Consider the following 16,933-nt stretch of genomic DNA (forward strand, 5'->3'; position numbering starts at 1 on the left):
CAAGCGCAGGAACCCAAGCAACAGAAACCAAGACTACATGGCATCATCGGAGCCCAATTCTCCCACCAAAAAAAACATGGAATATCCAAACACACCAGAAAAGCAAGATCTAGTTTCAAAATCATATTTGATCATGATTCTGGAGGACTTCAAGAAAGACGTGAAGAACTCCCTTAGAGAACAAGTAGAAGCCTACAGAGAGGAATCGCGAAAATGCCTGAAAGAATTCCAGGAAAACATAAATAAACAAGTAGAAACCCATAGAGAGGAGACACAAAAATCCCGGAAAGAATTCCAGGAAAACACAATCAAACAGTTGAAGGAATTAAAAATGGAAATAGAAGCAATCAAGAAAGAACACATGGAAACAACCCTGGATATAGAAAATCAAAAGAAGAGACAAGGAGCTGTAGATAGAAGCTTCACCAACAGAATACAAGAGATGGAAGAGAGAATCTCGGGAGCAGAAGATTCCCTAGAAATCATTGACTCAACTGTCAAAGATAATGTAAAGCAGAAAAAGCTACTGGTCCAAAACATACAGGAAATCCAGGACTCCATGAGAAGATCAAACCTAAGGATAATAGGTATAGAAGAGAGTGAAGACTCCCAGCTCAAAGGACCAGTAAATATCTTCAACAAAATCATAGAAGAAAACGTCCCTAACCTAAAAAAAGAGATACCCATAGGCATACAAGAAGCCTACAGAACTCCAAATAGATTGGACCAGAAAAGAAACACCTCCCGTCACATAATAGTCAAAACACCAAACGCACAAAATAAAGAAAGAATATTAAAAGCAGTAAGGGAAAAAGGTCAAGTAACATATAATGGCAGACCTATCAGAATCACACCAGACTTTTTGCCAGAAACTATGAAGGCAGAAGATCCTGGACAGATGTCATACAGACCCTAAGATAACAAAAGTGCCAGCCCAGGTTACTGTATCCTGCAAAACTCTCAATTAACATAGATGGAGAAACCAAGATATTCCATGACAAAACCAAATTTACACAATATCTTTCTACAAATCCAGCACTACAAAGGATAATAAAGGGTAGAGCCCAACAAAAGGAGGCAAGCTATACCCTAGAAGAAGCAAGAAACTAATCGTCTTGGCAACAAAACAAAGAGAAGAAAAGCACACAAACGTAACCTCACATCCAAATATGAATATAACAGGAAGCAATAATCACTATTTCTTGATATCTCTCAACACCAATGGCCTCAACTCCCCAATAAAAAGACATAGATTAACAAACTGGATACGCAACGAGGACCCTGCATTCTGCTGCCTACAGGAAACACACCTCAGAGACAAAGACAGACACTACCTCAGAGTGAAAGGCTGGAAAACAACTTTCCAAGCAAATGGTCAGAAGAAGCAAGCTGGAGTAGCCATTCTAATACACGTGCTCCACTATGTTCATAGTAGCCTTATTTATAATAGTCAGAAGCTGGAAAGAACCCAGATACCCTTCAACAGAGGAATGGATACAGAAAATGTGGTACATCTACACAATGGGATATTACTCAGCTATCAAAAACAACGGCTTTATGAAATTCGTAGGCAAATGTTTGGAACTGGAAAATATCATCCTGAGTGATCTAACCCAATCACAGAAAGACATACATGGTATGCACTCACTGATAAGTGGCTTTTAGCCCAAATGCTTGAATTACCCTAGATGCCTAGAACAAATGAAACTCAAGATGGATGATCAAAATGTGAATGCTTCACTCCTTCTCTAAAAGGGGAACAAGAATACCCTTGGCAGGGAAGAGAGAGGCAAAGATTAAAACAGAGACTGAAGGAACACCCATTCAGAGCCTGCCCCACATGTGGCCCATACATATACAGCCACCCAATTAGACAAGATGGATGAAGCAAAGAAGTGCAGACCGACAGGAGCCAGAAGTAGATCGCTCCTGAGAGACACAGCCAGAATGGGGCAAATACAGAGGCGAATGCCAGCAGCAAACCACTGAACTGAGAATAGGACCCCCATTGAAGGAATCAGAGAAAGAACTGGAAGAGCTCGAAGGGGCTCGAGACCCCATATGTACAACAATGCCAAGCAACCAGAGCTTCCAGGGACTAAGCCACTACCTAAAGACTATACATGGACTGACCCTGGACTCTGACCTCATAGGTAGCAATGAATATCCTAGTAAGAGCACCAGTGGAAGGGGAAGCCCTGGGTCCTGCTAAGAGTGAACCCCCAGTGAACTAGATTGTTGGGGGGAGGACGGCAATGGGGGAAGGGTTGGGAGGGGAACACCCATAAGGAAGGGGAGGGGGGAGGGGGATGTTTGCCCGGAAACCAAAGAATTATTATTAATTATTAAATAAATTAAAAAAATTTTTCAAAAAAAAAAAGATTAGCAGAAAACATGACCGCATGGATAAAGTGTGGCAGTGATCACATCATAAAATGTGCATCCAAGAAAAGAACACATTATCCACACAAAACACACTATCACTCTAGGTAAGCATTGGTGGCTTTGAATTTACTATTTAGCCCTGGAACTCTCGACCATGCAGAATCCATCATTAGCTGTCAGTTCTAAGAGCACAAGAGGGAACAGAACACTTGAATAAGCAAGATGGTCTAAAGAGTCAAGAGTTACAAATCAAGTTTTATTCATAAGGAATACAATTTAAAACAAAAATGATTAAAATGAATATTAATATAAATATATAAAAGTATTTTCAGATGTGAAAAATATTAACAAGAACATATAACTATGAAATAACAAAACAAAAACTTCATTTAAGATCATAACAAAAATATTTCTAAACAGCATATTCTTAGTGAACATTTAGAAGCACAGTTATATTGCTGTTTCTCCTCTAGCAGGCAAAATGGCAATGCAGTTCCCAAGTGGTCTCTCAAGTGGTGTTATCCTAAACAGAAAGAGAATAAGATATCAATCAGTCAGACTGGCTTAGTGAAAGATAAATTTAGTGTTTCTTAGCAAAAAATAAATTAAACTATGAGGGAGAGTATTCATCCAAAAAAATGTTGGTATTATTCAGGATGGCGGTCCTCAGGGGAATCCTGAGAAAGCAACCTATTCTTCAGGAGGCTCTCTTCCTGCTGTGTGTCCCATTCCAGCTCTTTTGCAATTCCTGAGACCAGGGAGAGGAAGGCAGTTATTCAGAAACTGATGTGTTGGGGACTTGCATGCTAGCTATCAGCTTGCTGCCTTCTACCCACTCAGCTCTATTTTAGGTCACCATTGATGTGTTAACTGATAACATTGCTGGTGTGTCTGTGGGCAGGGCAAAGTCTACAACAACCCTGACAGTAATGTGGGCTGCCAATCTGGGCCTCAGACTTTAACCAGTGCAAACCAACATGGATTTGACCTGATGTAGCGGCTGGCCCTAGGAGAGTAAAACCCAATGAACATCTGCGTTTAGGAATATATGAACTCAGGCTGGGTCTTCTAGTACCCCAGCCCTGGGAGGACAATTTCTGAGTTCTACATATTGGAAGCTTCTTCAGCTTCAGAAACTTGTTATTCTGGGCCCAGGACCCCATAAGCTCGGCATCGAGATAAAGGGTTCCCAGGTTCCCTTTCTTCACTCAGAAGGGCTGGATCTGCAGTCAAGCTAGTTATGCTAACAAGGGCCTAGGCCACAGCTCTCCCACATCCAAGACCTAGAAAACTGTGATTTCATTTTTCCTGTTTTGACAACAGGAATTCTACATCCTGAATTATTAATATTGTAGAGACACACAATTCACACAATTATGGAGTTGAGAACATAAATCGCCACAAAAGTATAATCTGCCCAAATGGCACAAATATACAGACAAATGTGACCACATTGGCAAAGAAGTGTGCAGTTGAAGAGGGGCTCCCAAAACAAAGCACTCACATCACCATGAAATTGTTATACATGAATATACTCAGGAAAAAACATAGACCCCTAGATTCCAAGTGTGGGGGGAAATATAAACATATAAAAATTGTGCATATGCATGTAGGTGTGTACACACAGAGACACAGAAACTGGGACACACACACAGGAAAAGAAAAGTAAACAGTAAGAGAATGAAAAAGGGAGTGAAATATGCAAACGGAGAACACAATCAGAATCAGAAAAAATGCATGCCACATTATTGGCTCAGAGGTAAACAAAAAAGAAGGAAAAGCCCTGTGTCTCTGGCCATCTAGTCAAACATTGAGATGAACAATTTGGGATCTGTCACCTCAGGCTACTGCAACAAGAGTCCTCACTCAGTCACCTTCCTAGCACACACCCAAACTCACAGCACCTAGAACCTTGCAAAGCTACCACCTGTCAAGGGCTTTCCAAATGCACACTGGGAACTCATGCTCCAGGAACGTTATCCCTGAATCCTCACTAAGGCCACAAGTTCAGATTTTCAGCTGGAGGCAGCAGATGAGACCATTTCCCATCTCACTCCTGACCAAGGGTCAGGTTCTGAATCTCCTCTATATCAGAAATGAGGTTTAGGACGAGTATTTTGGGAGGCACAGCTTTCTAGACCCCAACACCTTAATAGAGTAAGATGGAGGTGACATTGCAGGTCCATGAGTGACACAAGGCAGTTTGGAGCAATGCATACCTGTTGTTCCTGTATCTCTCTGTCACGTAAGTCAGGAGATCTCTTAGCTCATTTCTCTCCTCAGTAGCTGACTGCAGCTGTCTAATCAGTCTCTGCTCTTCTGTGTTCTCCGTGTTGGCCTCCTTGTTGATTACCACAGGGCCAGGGGATGCTGTCAGTCTCCCATCCTCTGTAGGTAGAAGAACACAAGTGAACATTTTTGGGGAAACTGATGAGTGTGCATAGACCATGGTGAGCCCCAAACAGGAGGAGAGCATGTGTAGACCACAGTGTCACCACAAAGAGTTTGTTGTTGCCTAAGAGACCTCCTCAGTGGAAGTCAACTCTCCCAGCACTCTATAGAGACCAAGAGATGTCAGATGCCGGGTGTTCCCTATGCCTGCTGACCCATGCTGCATGTACCACAGAGATGGCTTCTCCGGGATTGTTATCAACTTAACAGGGTACAACTTTCTTTCAGGACCCTCACCGCTGTACTTTCAGAAGTCAGATGATAAATTCAACCTCCAAAAGATTTGAGTGATTGGAGATACTCAGATGTCCTGCACTGATACTCTAGGCCACACCATTTGGATTTAAAAAGCATTGCGGGGGATGTCATGGTTAACGGACTTATCAATTCCCCTAACTGAAACACCAAATGCCGCAGAAGTGCCAATTGGTTACAGGCTGAATCTTGGTCTACCTGCTACAAATAGTTTTAGTACTGTAAAAAAAATGTTTGTAACATAAACTCTAATTTATAATGCTAAGGATGTCCCATCTCTGCCAATTAGAAAAAGTCAGAGGAATTCTAAGAACATAAGGCCAGAAGCATAATTCTCTCCCTGATACTAAAGACAGAGATCTACTTTATTTAAAGAAGCAATGAGAGTGAAGTAGATTGATGCCCTGTCTAAATTCAATAAAGTTGGACACTCATTGTCTCCTGATCGTGTTATTATATCAATGTAACGTATCATATGCACGTTAAAAGTGAAGGCCAGAAGTTCACAGAATAATAGCATTGGCCTTACCATATCCTTCCTTTGGGGATGGGCAAACTAATGTTCTGAAATCCTTGACTTTTAGGAATTGTGATCTTCATGGAAATTCAATTCCTTTGCAGATACTCCAGTTGTTCTGGCCTATTGCTAGACAGGTCAGCCTAAGCCTATTCTCCCTCTGACAGAAAGCTCAGCATACAATTCACAGAACTTACTCAGCATTCCCCAGGCCAGCTTTCTTTGTCCATCATTTATTTTTGATGTAAGGCGAGATTCCCTCACTCCAGTCTGTCCAAAATCGGCGTTCACTCTCCCAAAATTCTTGCGAAGCCGGGAAAACATGTCTTCCTGTGTATCTGCCAGGCAGGGACTGAGAAAAAGTAGGGCACTGGTGGTTACTACAACGCTGGTGACATCACAGAGGATGCCAAGAACTCTCTAGGACCCAATAGAATGTCCAAGAAGGGACCGCTGATGTCATGGTGAACAGATATTGCCTCCCTGCTAATAATCTCCCTGTACAGTGCATAAGCTGAGGTGCCCTTTCCTGGAGACCTTCCCAGGGCATAGCCACTGAGCAACTCCTGCTTGCAAGACCAAATTTTCGTCAAGGCTTGATTATAAAAACCTGAGTAATTCCTATGCATTTTAATGAATTTTTCCCTCTAAATCCTGCCCAAAAATATCTCATCTTAAGTCAAATTATCCTTACTCATCAACATCAGCCATTAAAAATTCCTGAGAAATAATACCAGTTTGAATAAGCAGTCAGAAGGTTCTCCTGTCTCCTTATGTACACGTGCTTGAAATCACATCAAGAAATAGCCTGTAGGTTAGGTTGCGACATGGGTGTGTGTTATGGGAACACTCATGAAGCCTTGTCCTTAGCTTAGCTTTCGACAGTTGCCACAAAATCCCTTAGGAGAAAGAGTTGAAATCATTATGTTGTTAGGAACAGTGTGGAGTCAAATTGCCAAAGGAAAGTGAAATGTAGGAGCTAGCAATGGAGGCACCCTCATGCTGCTTGGGGGTTCTCCTCTTTTTACTAATGTCACCAAAGGAGCATTGCTCACAGGCCTCTGTAAGCTCTACCATGAGATTCTGACTGACAGTTTGTGTCTTAGGCCTTTCACAGGGCATGCACTATCTTCTCTAAATTTAACCCCATTCTTCTAGTTTTGAGACCCAACCGGTGATTATCTCTTAACCCCTATGTCCTGTTTTGGTCCATATCACTTCCCTACCATGTCTATTCTGAAGCTCCAGCTTCAGCTTTCCTCACCCTATGTTCCTCTGTAAGCCTGGAGTTCTGCCCACATACTTTCTGCAGCATATCTTGGCCTTCAGATCTTTATTATGTGCAATCGGCAGTTAGACAACACCTAAGAGATCTCTCAGCTTGTGTTGAGCTGGTGAGAAGGACAAACATCTACAAAATAGCAAACTTGATGATGGACCATAGAAATGACAAGACAGTAATGCTGCCAGCACTTAGCTCTATGCCAGTAAGGAACTAACAATTGAAAGTTGACACACCTTAGTACAAAGGGAGCTCACCTCATCATTTCCCCTTTCACACCAAAAAAATAACTTTATCTTTAACACTGATCAGCTAGATAAAATTAGAAAATTTATAGGATGCATCAGGTAAGAATGACTGTCACAACATTTAGTCTATTTGTATTTGGCAAAATTGGAGAAGGACTTCATGAACTAAATTATATTAGTGTAAAATTTTGTACCTGAATCATTTTCTCTCACTTTTTAAGCTTTTTTATTCTCTATTTATCATAGCTTGCACTTATTAGCGATAACAACTCCTGAAATGAAAAACAATTTTGTTAATTTTAAATAATTTAAGGGTTTATGTGCTTCATCTTTATAATTTTACACCTCTTTTGTGGACATATTGCCATTTTTTTTCTTTTTTCAACTTCCACAAATAGATTATTTTTTCTCTGATATGGAGAAGGATGCAAGGGTGGACTTCAGATATGAGGTGATGGTGGATATCAACGGAGTTGAGCTGCATGATGCGAAATTCACAGAGAACAAACAAGGAGTTTAAAAAAACTAAAATGAGCACAGTGGGGATGAAGAAATGAATGCTTAGCATGGAGAGGTTTGGCAGTGGACTTGGGATTTGTGGGGTGGGCTGGGTTTGGGTGGGGTTCTGGAGTAGTCAGAATGTTGTCTGTTCTGGTCCTTCCAGGGAAACTCCTCCCGCTTCTCTCATCCCTCCTCTGCCTCCACCACCACCTCTAACTGCCATAACTGCCTCCTACTACAGCAGCAGCTTCTGGGCATCTGCCTTTCTGCTCAAGCAGAAGTGCTCGGGGGTGATACAAGCTTTGAAAAGTCCAGGGGAGCAGTCAGGCCATGCACACTCTGTTGTCAAACCCGTAGGGGCTCAGGATTTATGGTGCCCGAGCAGTTGTGGCGGGCATTTTGATGCTGCAGTGGGTTGTCTGTCGAGCCCCTCATTCTGGACCTCCCATGTCCCCCCTGGTCCTGTCAGGTTCCTAGTTGTCACATTCCTGTGTGATGGTGAACTCGTTTTCTTTTCTGAATCTCATGACAAGAAAAGGGTAAGAGAAACTAATCATCTCCATCTGAGACCTGAGATGGAGAAATGTTGCCTGAAGAAACAGGAAATTCAGAGAAAATAGCTTCCAATTCTAAAGAAATGACAGAAATTGTTGGCTACCAGACAGACAGTCAGCAAATTTTTCCATGTCATTGTGTCATCCACCCTCAGTTGAACGGGTCAGGGGCTCTGACAACAATCCTTTGAACTAGGTCACTTGAAGGACTATCCTCTTTTTTTCTCCTAAGCCTGGGACAATAGACTTCCCCATCATCCACTTCTCCACAGTCTGGACAACTTTCTGGCAGCAGTGGAGGTAAGTGGGTGGTATTTCACCCCATGGCCACTTTGCCACATTTGAAGGTAACTCCAGTAAGGTTCTTTAGTTCCAATCATCTTCTTCAGACAGACTGGGGACACTGCCAGGAGTTGAGGTCTCTCCCACTGTGAAAAGCCTTTAACTATTTGGATATCAGAAATGGCAGATTCTTCAGAGCTCTAAAGGATTTGAGAACCACCTTTTTATGTAAAGTTTATCTTAGTGGACAAACGTGGCTTTTTTTCAAGGGATTTAATTTCTCTGTACCTTTGAATACATATGAAAGAAGCTAAATAAAGCTCATTTCTGTACCAACTGAACTAGTACCTAACATCACTAGAACACTGATTATTTATAGTTGGATAGTACTATTTCCATTCCTTAATTATCCATGGCAGTGTACAGTAGTAATTTTATACAATTAGAATTATACACCACATTGTGAATAAGATGCAGATACTTATATCTGAAACAAGATTTCAATCATTTATGCAAATACAATTTTAAATTCGAAATCCATGACATCCTGAAATATTTTAGGCTTGGTGTTGCTTTCTAGTACAAAAAGAGATTGAATAATCTATGCTTTTTATCATTTTAGCCCCTTTCTCCTCCTTCCCAAAACTTCTAGATAGGAGAGAAAATGTTGAGGAGGGAAAGAGAAAATAAGTAAGACATCCCTGATGGTTTTGGCTCCTTAGTCAAAAATCAAGTGACCATAGGTGTGTGGGTTCATTTCTGGGTCTTCAATTCTATTCCATTGGTCTATCTGTCTGTCTCTGTACCAATACCATGCAGTTTTTTCACTATTGCTCTGTAATACTGCTTGAGTTCAGGGATAGTGATTCCCCCTGAAGTCCTTTTATTGTTGAGGATAGCTTTAGCTATCATGGGTTTTTTGTTATTCCAGATGAATTTGCAAATAGTTCTGTCAAACTCTTTGAAGAATTGGATTGGTATTTTGATGGGGATTGCATTGAATCTGTAGATTGCTTTTGGTAAAATGGCCATTTTTACTCTATTAATCCTGCCAATCCATGAGAATGGGAGATCTTTCCATCTTCTGAGGTCTTCTTCAATTTCTTTCCTCAGTGTCTTGAAGTTCTTATTGTACAGATCTTTTACTTGCTTGGTTAAAGTCACACCGAGGTACTTTATATTATTTGGGTCTATTATGAAGGGTGTCGTTTCCCTAATTTCTTTCTCGGCTTGTTTCTCTTTTGTATAGAGGAAGGCAACTGATTTATTTGAGTTAATTTTATACCCAGCCACTTTGCTGAAGTTGTTTATCAGCTTTAGTAGTTCTCTGGTAGAACTTTTGGGATCACTTAAATATACTATCATGTCGTCTGCAAATAGTGATATTTTGACCTCTTCTTTTCTGATCTGTATCCACTTGATCTCCTTTTGTTGTCTGATTGCTCTGGCTAGAACTTCAAGAACTATATTGAATAAGTAGGGAGAGAGTGGGCAGCCTTGTCTAGTCCCTGATTTTAGTGGGATTGCTTCAAGTTTCTCTCCATTTAGTTTAATGTTAGCAACTGGTTTGCTGTATATGGCTTTTACTATGTTTAGGTATGGGCCTTGAATTCCTATTCTTTCCAGGACTTTTATCATGAAGGGGTGTTGAATTATGTCAAATGCTTTCTCAGCATCTAATGAAATGATCATGTGGTTCTGTTCTTTCAGTTTGTTTGTATGATGGATCACGTTGATGGTTTTCCGTATATTAAACCATCCCTGCATGCCTGGGATGAAGCCTACTTGATCATGGTGGATGATTGTTTTGATGTGCTCTTGAATTCGGTTTGCCAGAATTTTATTGAGTATTTTTGCATCGATATTCATAAGGGAAATTGGTCTGAAGTTCTCTTTCTTTGTTGGGTCTTTGTGTGGTTTAGGTATAAGAGTAATTGTGGCTTCGTAGAAGGAATTCGGTAGGGCTCCATCTGTTTCAATTTTGTGGAATAGTTTGGATAATATTGGTATGAGGTCTTCTATGAAGGTTTGATAGAATTCTGCACTAAACCCGTCTGGACCTGGGCTCTTTTTGGTTGGGAGACCTTTAATGACTGCTTCTATTTCCTTAGGAGTTACGGGGTTGTTTAACTGGTTTATCTGTTCCTGATTTAACTTCGATACCTGGTATCTATCTAGGAAATTGTCCATTTCTGAAGATTTTCAAGTTTTGTTGAATATAGGTTTTTATAGTAAGATCTGATGATTTTTTGAATTTCCACTGAATCTGTAGTTATGTCTCCCTTTTCATTTCTGATTTTTTTAATTTGGACGCACTCTCTGTGTCCTCTCGTTAGTCTGGCTAAGGGTTTATCTATCTTGTTGATTTTCTCAAAGAACCAACTTTTGGTTCTGTTGATTCTTTCTATGGTCCTTTTTGTTTCTACTTGGTTGATTTCAGCTCTGAGTTTGATTATTTCCTGCCTTCTACTCCTCCTGGGTGTATTTGCTTCTTTTTGTTCTAGAGCTTTTAGGTGTGCTGTCAAGCTGCTGACATATGCTCTTTCCTGTTTCTTTCTGCAGGCACTCAGCGCTATGAGTTTTCCTCTTAGCACAGCTTTCATTGTGTCCCATAAGTTTGGGTATGTTGTACCTTCATTTTCATTAAATTCTAAAAAGTTTTTAATTTCTTTCTTTATTTCTTCCTTGACCAGGTTATCATTGAGTAGAGCATTGTTCAATTTCCACGTATATGTGGGCATTCTTCCCTTATTGTTATTGAAGACCAGTTTTAGGCCGTGGTGGTCCAATAGCACGCATGGGATTATTTCTATCTTTCTGTACCTGTTGAGGCCCGTTTTTTGACCAATTATATGGTCAATTTTGGAGAAAGTACCATGAGGAGCTGAGAAGAAGGTATATCCTTTTGCTTTAGGATAGAATGTTCTATAAATATCCGTTAAGTCCATTTGGCTCATGACTTCTCTTAGTCTGTCTACATCTCTGTTTAATTTCTGTTTCCATGATCTGTCCATTGATGAGAGTGGGGTGTTGAAATCTCCCACTATCATTGTGTGAGGTGCAATGTGTGTTTTGAGTTTTAGTAAGGTTTCTTTTACATATGTAGGTGCCCTTGTATTTGGGGCATAGATATTTAGGATTGAGACTTCATCTTGGTGGATTTTTCCTTTGATGAATATGGAGGGTCCTTCCTTATCTTTTTTGATGACTTTTAGTTGGAAATTGATTTTATTTGATATTAGAATGGCTATTCCAGCTTGCCTCTTCTGACCATTTGCTTGGAAAGTTGTTTTCCAGCCTTTCACTCTGAGGTAGTGTCTGTCTTTGTCTCTGAGGTGTGTTTCCTGTAGGCAGCAGAATGCAGGGTCCTCGTTGCGTATCCAGTTTGTTAATCTATGTCTTTTTATTGGGGAGTTGAGGCCATTGATATTGAGAGATATTAAGGAATAGTGATTATTGCTTCCCGTTATATTCATATTTGGAAGTGAGGTTATGTTTGTGTGCTTTCATTCTCTTTGTTTTGTTGCCAAGACGATTAGTTTCTTGCTTCTTCTAGGGTATATCTTGCCTCCTTATGTTGGGCTTTACCATTTATTATCCTTTGTAGTGCTGGATTTGTAGAAAGATATTGTATAAATTTGGTTTTGTCATGGAATATCTTGGTTTCTCCATCAATGTTAATTGAGAGTTTTGCTGGATACAGTAACCTGTGCTGGCATTTGTGTTCTCTTAGGGTCTGTTTGACATCAGTCCAGGATCTTCTGGCCTTCATAGTTTCTGGCGAGAAGTCTGGTGTGATTCTGATAGGTCTGCCTTTATATGTTACTTGACCTTTTTCCCTTACTGCTTTTAATATTCTTTCTTTATTTTGTGTGTTTGGTGTTTTGACAATTATGTGACGGGAGGTGTTTCTTTTCTGGTCCAATCTATTTGGAGTTCTATAGGCTTCTTGTATGCCTATGGGTATCTCTTTTTTTAGGTTAGGGAAGTTTTCTTCTATGATTTTGTTGAAGATATTTACTGGTCCTTTGAGCTGGGAGTCGTCACTCTCTTCTATACTTATTATCCTTAGGTTTTATCTTCTCATTGAGTCCTGGATTTCCTGTACGTTTTGGACCAGTAGCTTTTTCTGCTTTACATTATCTTTGACAATTGAGTCAATGATTTCTATGGAATCTTCTGCTCCTGAGAGTCTCTCTTCCATCTCTTGTATTCTGTTGGTGAAGCTTGTATCTACAGCTCCTTGTCTCTTCTTTTGGTTTTCTATATCCAGGGCTGTTTCCTTGTGTTCTTTCTTGATTGCTTCTATTTCCATTTTTAATTCCTTCAACTGTTTGATTGTGTTTTCCTGGAATTCTTTCAGGGATTTTTGTGTCTCCTCTCTATGGGCTTCTACTTGTTTATTTATGTTTTCCTGGAATTCTTTCAGGGATTTTTGTGTCTCCTCTCTATGGGCTTCTACTTGTTTATTTATGTTTTCCTGGAATTCTTTCAGGCTTTTTTGCGATTCCTCTCTGTAGGCTTCTACTTGTTCTCTAAGGGAGTTCTTCACGTCTTTCTTGAAGTCCTCCAGCATCATGATCAAAAATGATTTTGAAACTAGATCTTGCTTTTCTGGTGTGTTTGGATATTCCATGTTTGTTTTGATGGGAGAATTGGGCTCCGATGGTGCCATGTAGTCTTGGTTTCTGTTGCTTGGGTTCTTGGGCTTGCCTCTCGCCATCAGATTATCTCTAGTGTTACTTTGTTCTGCTATTTCTGACAGTGGCTAGATTGTCCTATAAGCCTGTGTGTCAGGAGTGCTGTAGACCTGTTTTCCTCTCTTTCAGTCAGTTATGGGGACAGAGTGTTCTGCTTTCAGGCGTGTAGTTTTTCCTCTCTACAGGTCTTCAGCTGTTCCTGTGGGTCTGTGTCTTGAGTTAACCAGGCAGCATTCTTGCAGCAGAAAATTTGGTCTTACCTGTGGTCCCGAGGCTCAAGTTCGCTCGTGGGGTGCTGCCCACGGGCTCTCTGCAGCGGCAGCAACCAGGAAGACCTGTGCCGCCCCTTCCGGGAGCTTCAGTGCACCAGGGTTCCAGATGGTCTTTGGCTTTTTCCTCTGGCGTCCGAGATGTGTGTGCAGAGAGCAGTCTCTTCTGGTTTCCCAGGCTTTTCTGCCTCTCTGAAGGTTTAGCTCTCCCTCCCACGGGATTTGGGTGCAGAGAACTGTTTATCCAGTCTGTTTCCTTCAGGTTCCGGCGGTGTCTCAGGCAGGGGTCCTGCCACTCCTGGGCCCTCCCCCACGGGAGCCCAGAGGCCTTATACAGTTTCCTCTTGGGCCAGGGATGTGGGCAGGGGTGAGCAGTGTTGGTGGTCTCTTCCGCTCTGCAGCCTCAGGAGTGCCCACCTGACCAGGCCGTTGGGTCTCTCTCTCTCAAGGGTTCTGGGAGCAGAGAGCGTTCAGTTACTTTTTTATTTAGCTTTAGGTATCTTCTTAGTATACAGGCAGAAACGAGACAGATTGTTTGCTAAAATAATGTTAATAGCTTCTAAGCCAGTCACGAATAGAGTTCCTGCAATCCTTTGAAGTCTCATTAGAGAGGCTCTATTTTGCACACTACTCACAATTCTTATGTCTCCCATGCAGCAAACTAAAATGGACTGTTATGATCTGCTTACATATTTCAAAAGTTTTCCCAATCCAAAGTATTCCACCCTCCTCCAAAAAACAAGAGATTCCTCACAAAAACAAGTCCACTCCCTCTGGTACCAGTTTATATATCAGTCACATTTCTGTTACTTCAAAACAAATACCATGACCAAAAGCATGTCAAGGAATACAGTGTTTCACGTTGTGGTAGCCAACCCCCAACTACAAAATTATTTCATTGTTAAGTCATAAATGTAAGGTTACTACTCTCTTGAATGGTAATGTAAATATCCTGTATAAAGTATGTCTCCTATGTGATTGCCCCAGGAAGTAGTTGCAACCAACGGGTTGAAAACTGCACCTTATGTGTGGAGGTGGTGGTTGTGGGTTTTTTGTTTTCTTTTGTTTACTTTGGCCTCTTTGTCAAAACCGAGATGCTGATGAGAACATACACCAATATCTGTGTCCTTTATTATCTTCTTTTAGACATTGTGTTTGTTCTCATTGTATCAACAGGCTAGGTTTCTTTTTTACTATTCCCCAAAATGAACTTGAAATTATTAAAGATGATGCGTCCTGCAGTGTTTTACTGTCTTACTATTTGGCAGTGTCTGACTGCCCTTCATTTATGCTTTCATTGGTTGAGATCTTTTTTTCATTCAAATGAAGCCCTGCATCACAATTAGGACGGGATGGCTTTAAACTTGTTGACGATTCTGGTAGGAATTCGATAAAAAATATCAGTCATATTGATACATGAAAATGAGGTGTCCTCATTTTCTGCTTTCTTCAGTTTTTTCTTATTTTTCTTAATGTGTTCTTTGTAGCAAGTCTTCAGTTCCTTAGATTTATTACAAAATTTTTAAGGCTATTCTGAGTGGCTTTCTTTTCTTGGTATGTTTGTTGATATTTATTGTTGGTATACAGGAATTTTATTGACTTTAATGTGATTTAGTGAGTGGGTCTATGAGCTGTAGGAGTTTTCTAGTGGAAACTTCGTGCTGTTTATATATGGATCGTATCACCTGCAAATCAGAAAATTCTGACTGCTTTCCTTCATATGGACATGGCCTTTCCATCTTTCTATTTTTTGTTTTGGGTAAGACTTCACATACTACTTGGATTAGATGAAAAGATTGAACACCTGTGACTTATTACTTATCTTAGGGAAATGCATTAAGATTTTCTCCAGTTAGGATGCTGTTGGCCTTGTATATTGCCTTTATAATGTTAATGTATATCTTCTCCATATCCCAGATTCACCAGGACTATTTCATGTATCACTGTGAGATTTGTCCAAAGAAATTGTCTGCCTCTAGTGCAATGTGTTTCCTGTTCTTGGTTGCATGTGGTGTATTGTTTATTCATTTGTATTTGTTGAAATATTCTTGCCCCTCTGTAGTCAAGCCATCTTGATCATGGTACCTGATATGTTTGGTATATGTCTGAATTTTATTTGCCTGTATTTTATTGAGAAAATTTTCACTTAAGTATTCCTTCCAATCTTTGTTTTTTAGGCTGTGAAGAGACACCATGACCAAGGGAACTTATAGAAGAAAGAGTATATTGTTCCTTACAGTTTCAAGGATTCTGAGTTATGACTATTATGCTGAGGTACATGGCAGCAGGTAGGTCACCATATTTCTAGAGAACTAGCTGAGAGCTTACATCTTATCTGCAAGTTGGGGACAGAGAAAGTGAGAGTTAAGTATAAATGGTATTGAATTTGGAAACCTCAAAGCCCAATCCCATAATACTCCTCCAACCAATGCATATCTTATAATACTTCCCACACATTTCCTCTAACAAGAAACCAAACATGCATACATGTGAGTTTATGTGGGCCATTATCATTCAATTCACCATATCCTACTCACAATTTTCCATAGGATCTTATACATATCAAAATAAAAATGCATTTCCCACACTTTCGAAAATCCTTGTAGTCTTTCACAGTTTACAGAGTTCATCCAAAGAGCTTCATAAAACTCCAGGCAGTCCCGTAATTATTTCCCCCTATGAAATCAAAAGGCAAATTACACACTTCCAATGTGTAATGCCGAATCAGATATCTTATCATTGCCAAGGGAAATTGGGAATGTGGTGAGCCAATTCAAGGCATAATCCCAAGAGCACACACTCCAAATTCTCTCCTTCTGATAGTAGACAAAGAGATTAGACCTATTTTAAATTTTCCTTATTTATTTCTCCCCTGACCCTTTCAGTTGTTGTATTGTTTATGTTACTTACTTTCCATGAGTGTGTGTATTTTCTGTACTTTTAATTGTGTGATACCACTTTGATTCCTTTGTGCTCAGCTAGAATGCATGACATTACTTCAACTTTATTATATTTCCTGAGGGTTGTTTTGCATCCTTATATGTGGTCAATTTTGGAGAAAGGTCCACAGGCTGATAGAAAAATATATGTATAGTTCAATGTAGTTTGTTAGGTTCATTTGCCTGACGATGTACCTTAATTCTGCTCCTCCTGTTTTATATATTTGCATGTGATCTGTTAGGTGGTCTGAATAGACAATTTAAACAAATCACAACCACTATTATAACTAATCTGTCGTTTCATATCTATCTGATACTGTATATTTTTAAATTTGAGAAGCTTGTGTTTAATATGTGTGTATTTAGAATTGTAGTATCTTTTTGTCATTGCAAAGTATGAAATGAATTTGCTTACATCTTCTGGACAGGATGAGTTTGAAATCTATTCTGTCAGCTACATAGACAAACTGAATAGAATTACTACAGGGACATGGTTCTTATTTCGGTTTCACTAGTCTGTTTATACCATTACATAAAAAAATGGTAATCC

At 40.1% G+C, this 16,933-nt stretch overlaps 1 protein-coding gene across 1 annotated transcript in view; it reads right to left on the reverse strand.

Annotated features, from left to right (window-relative positions):
* LOC134480021 (disks large homolog 5-like) overlaps nt 1-16,933 on the reverse strand; it is a 61,088-nt gene that overhangs the window by 19,254 nt on the left and 24,901 nt on the right. The window contains 2 exon segments of the mRNA NM_001430116.1: nt 3,374-3,391; nt 4,605-4,773. Of these exon segments, the coding sequence (NP_001417045.1) occupies nt 3,374-3,391; nt 4,605-4,773 (187 nt within the window).

This window comes from Rattus norvegicus, chromosome 8, assembly GCF_021556685.1.
Source record: "Rattus norvegicus strain SHRSP/BbbUtx chromosome 8, alternate assembly SHRSP_T2T, whole genome shotgun sequence".
NCBI lineage: Eukaryota > Metazoa > Chordata > Mammalia > Rodentia > Muridae > Rattus > Rattus norvegicus.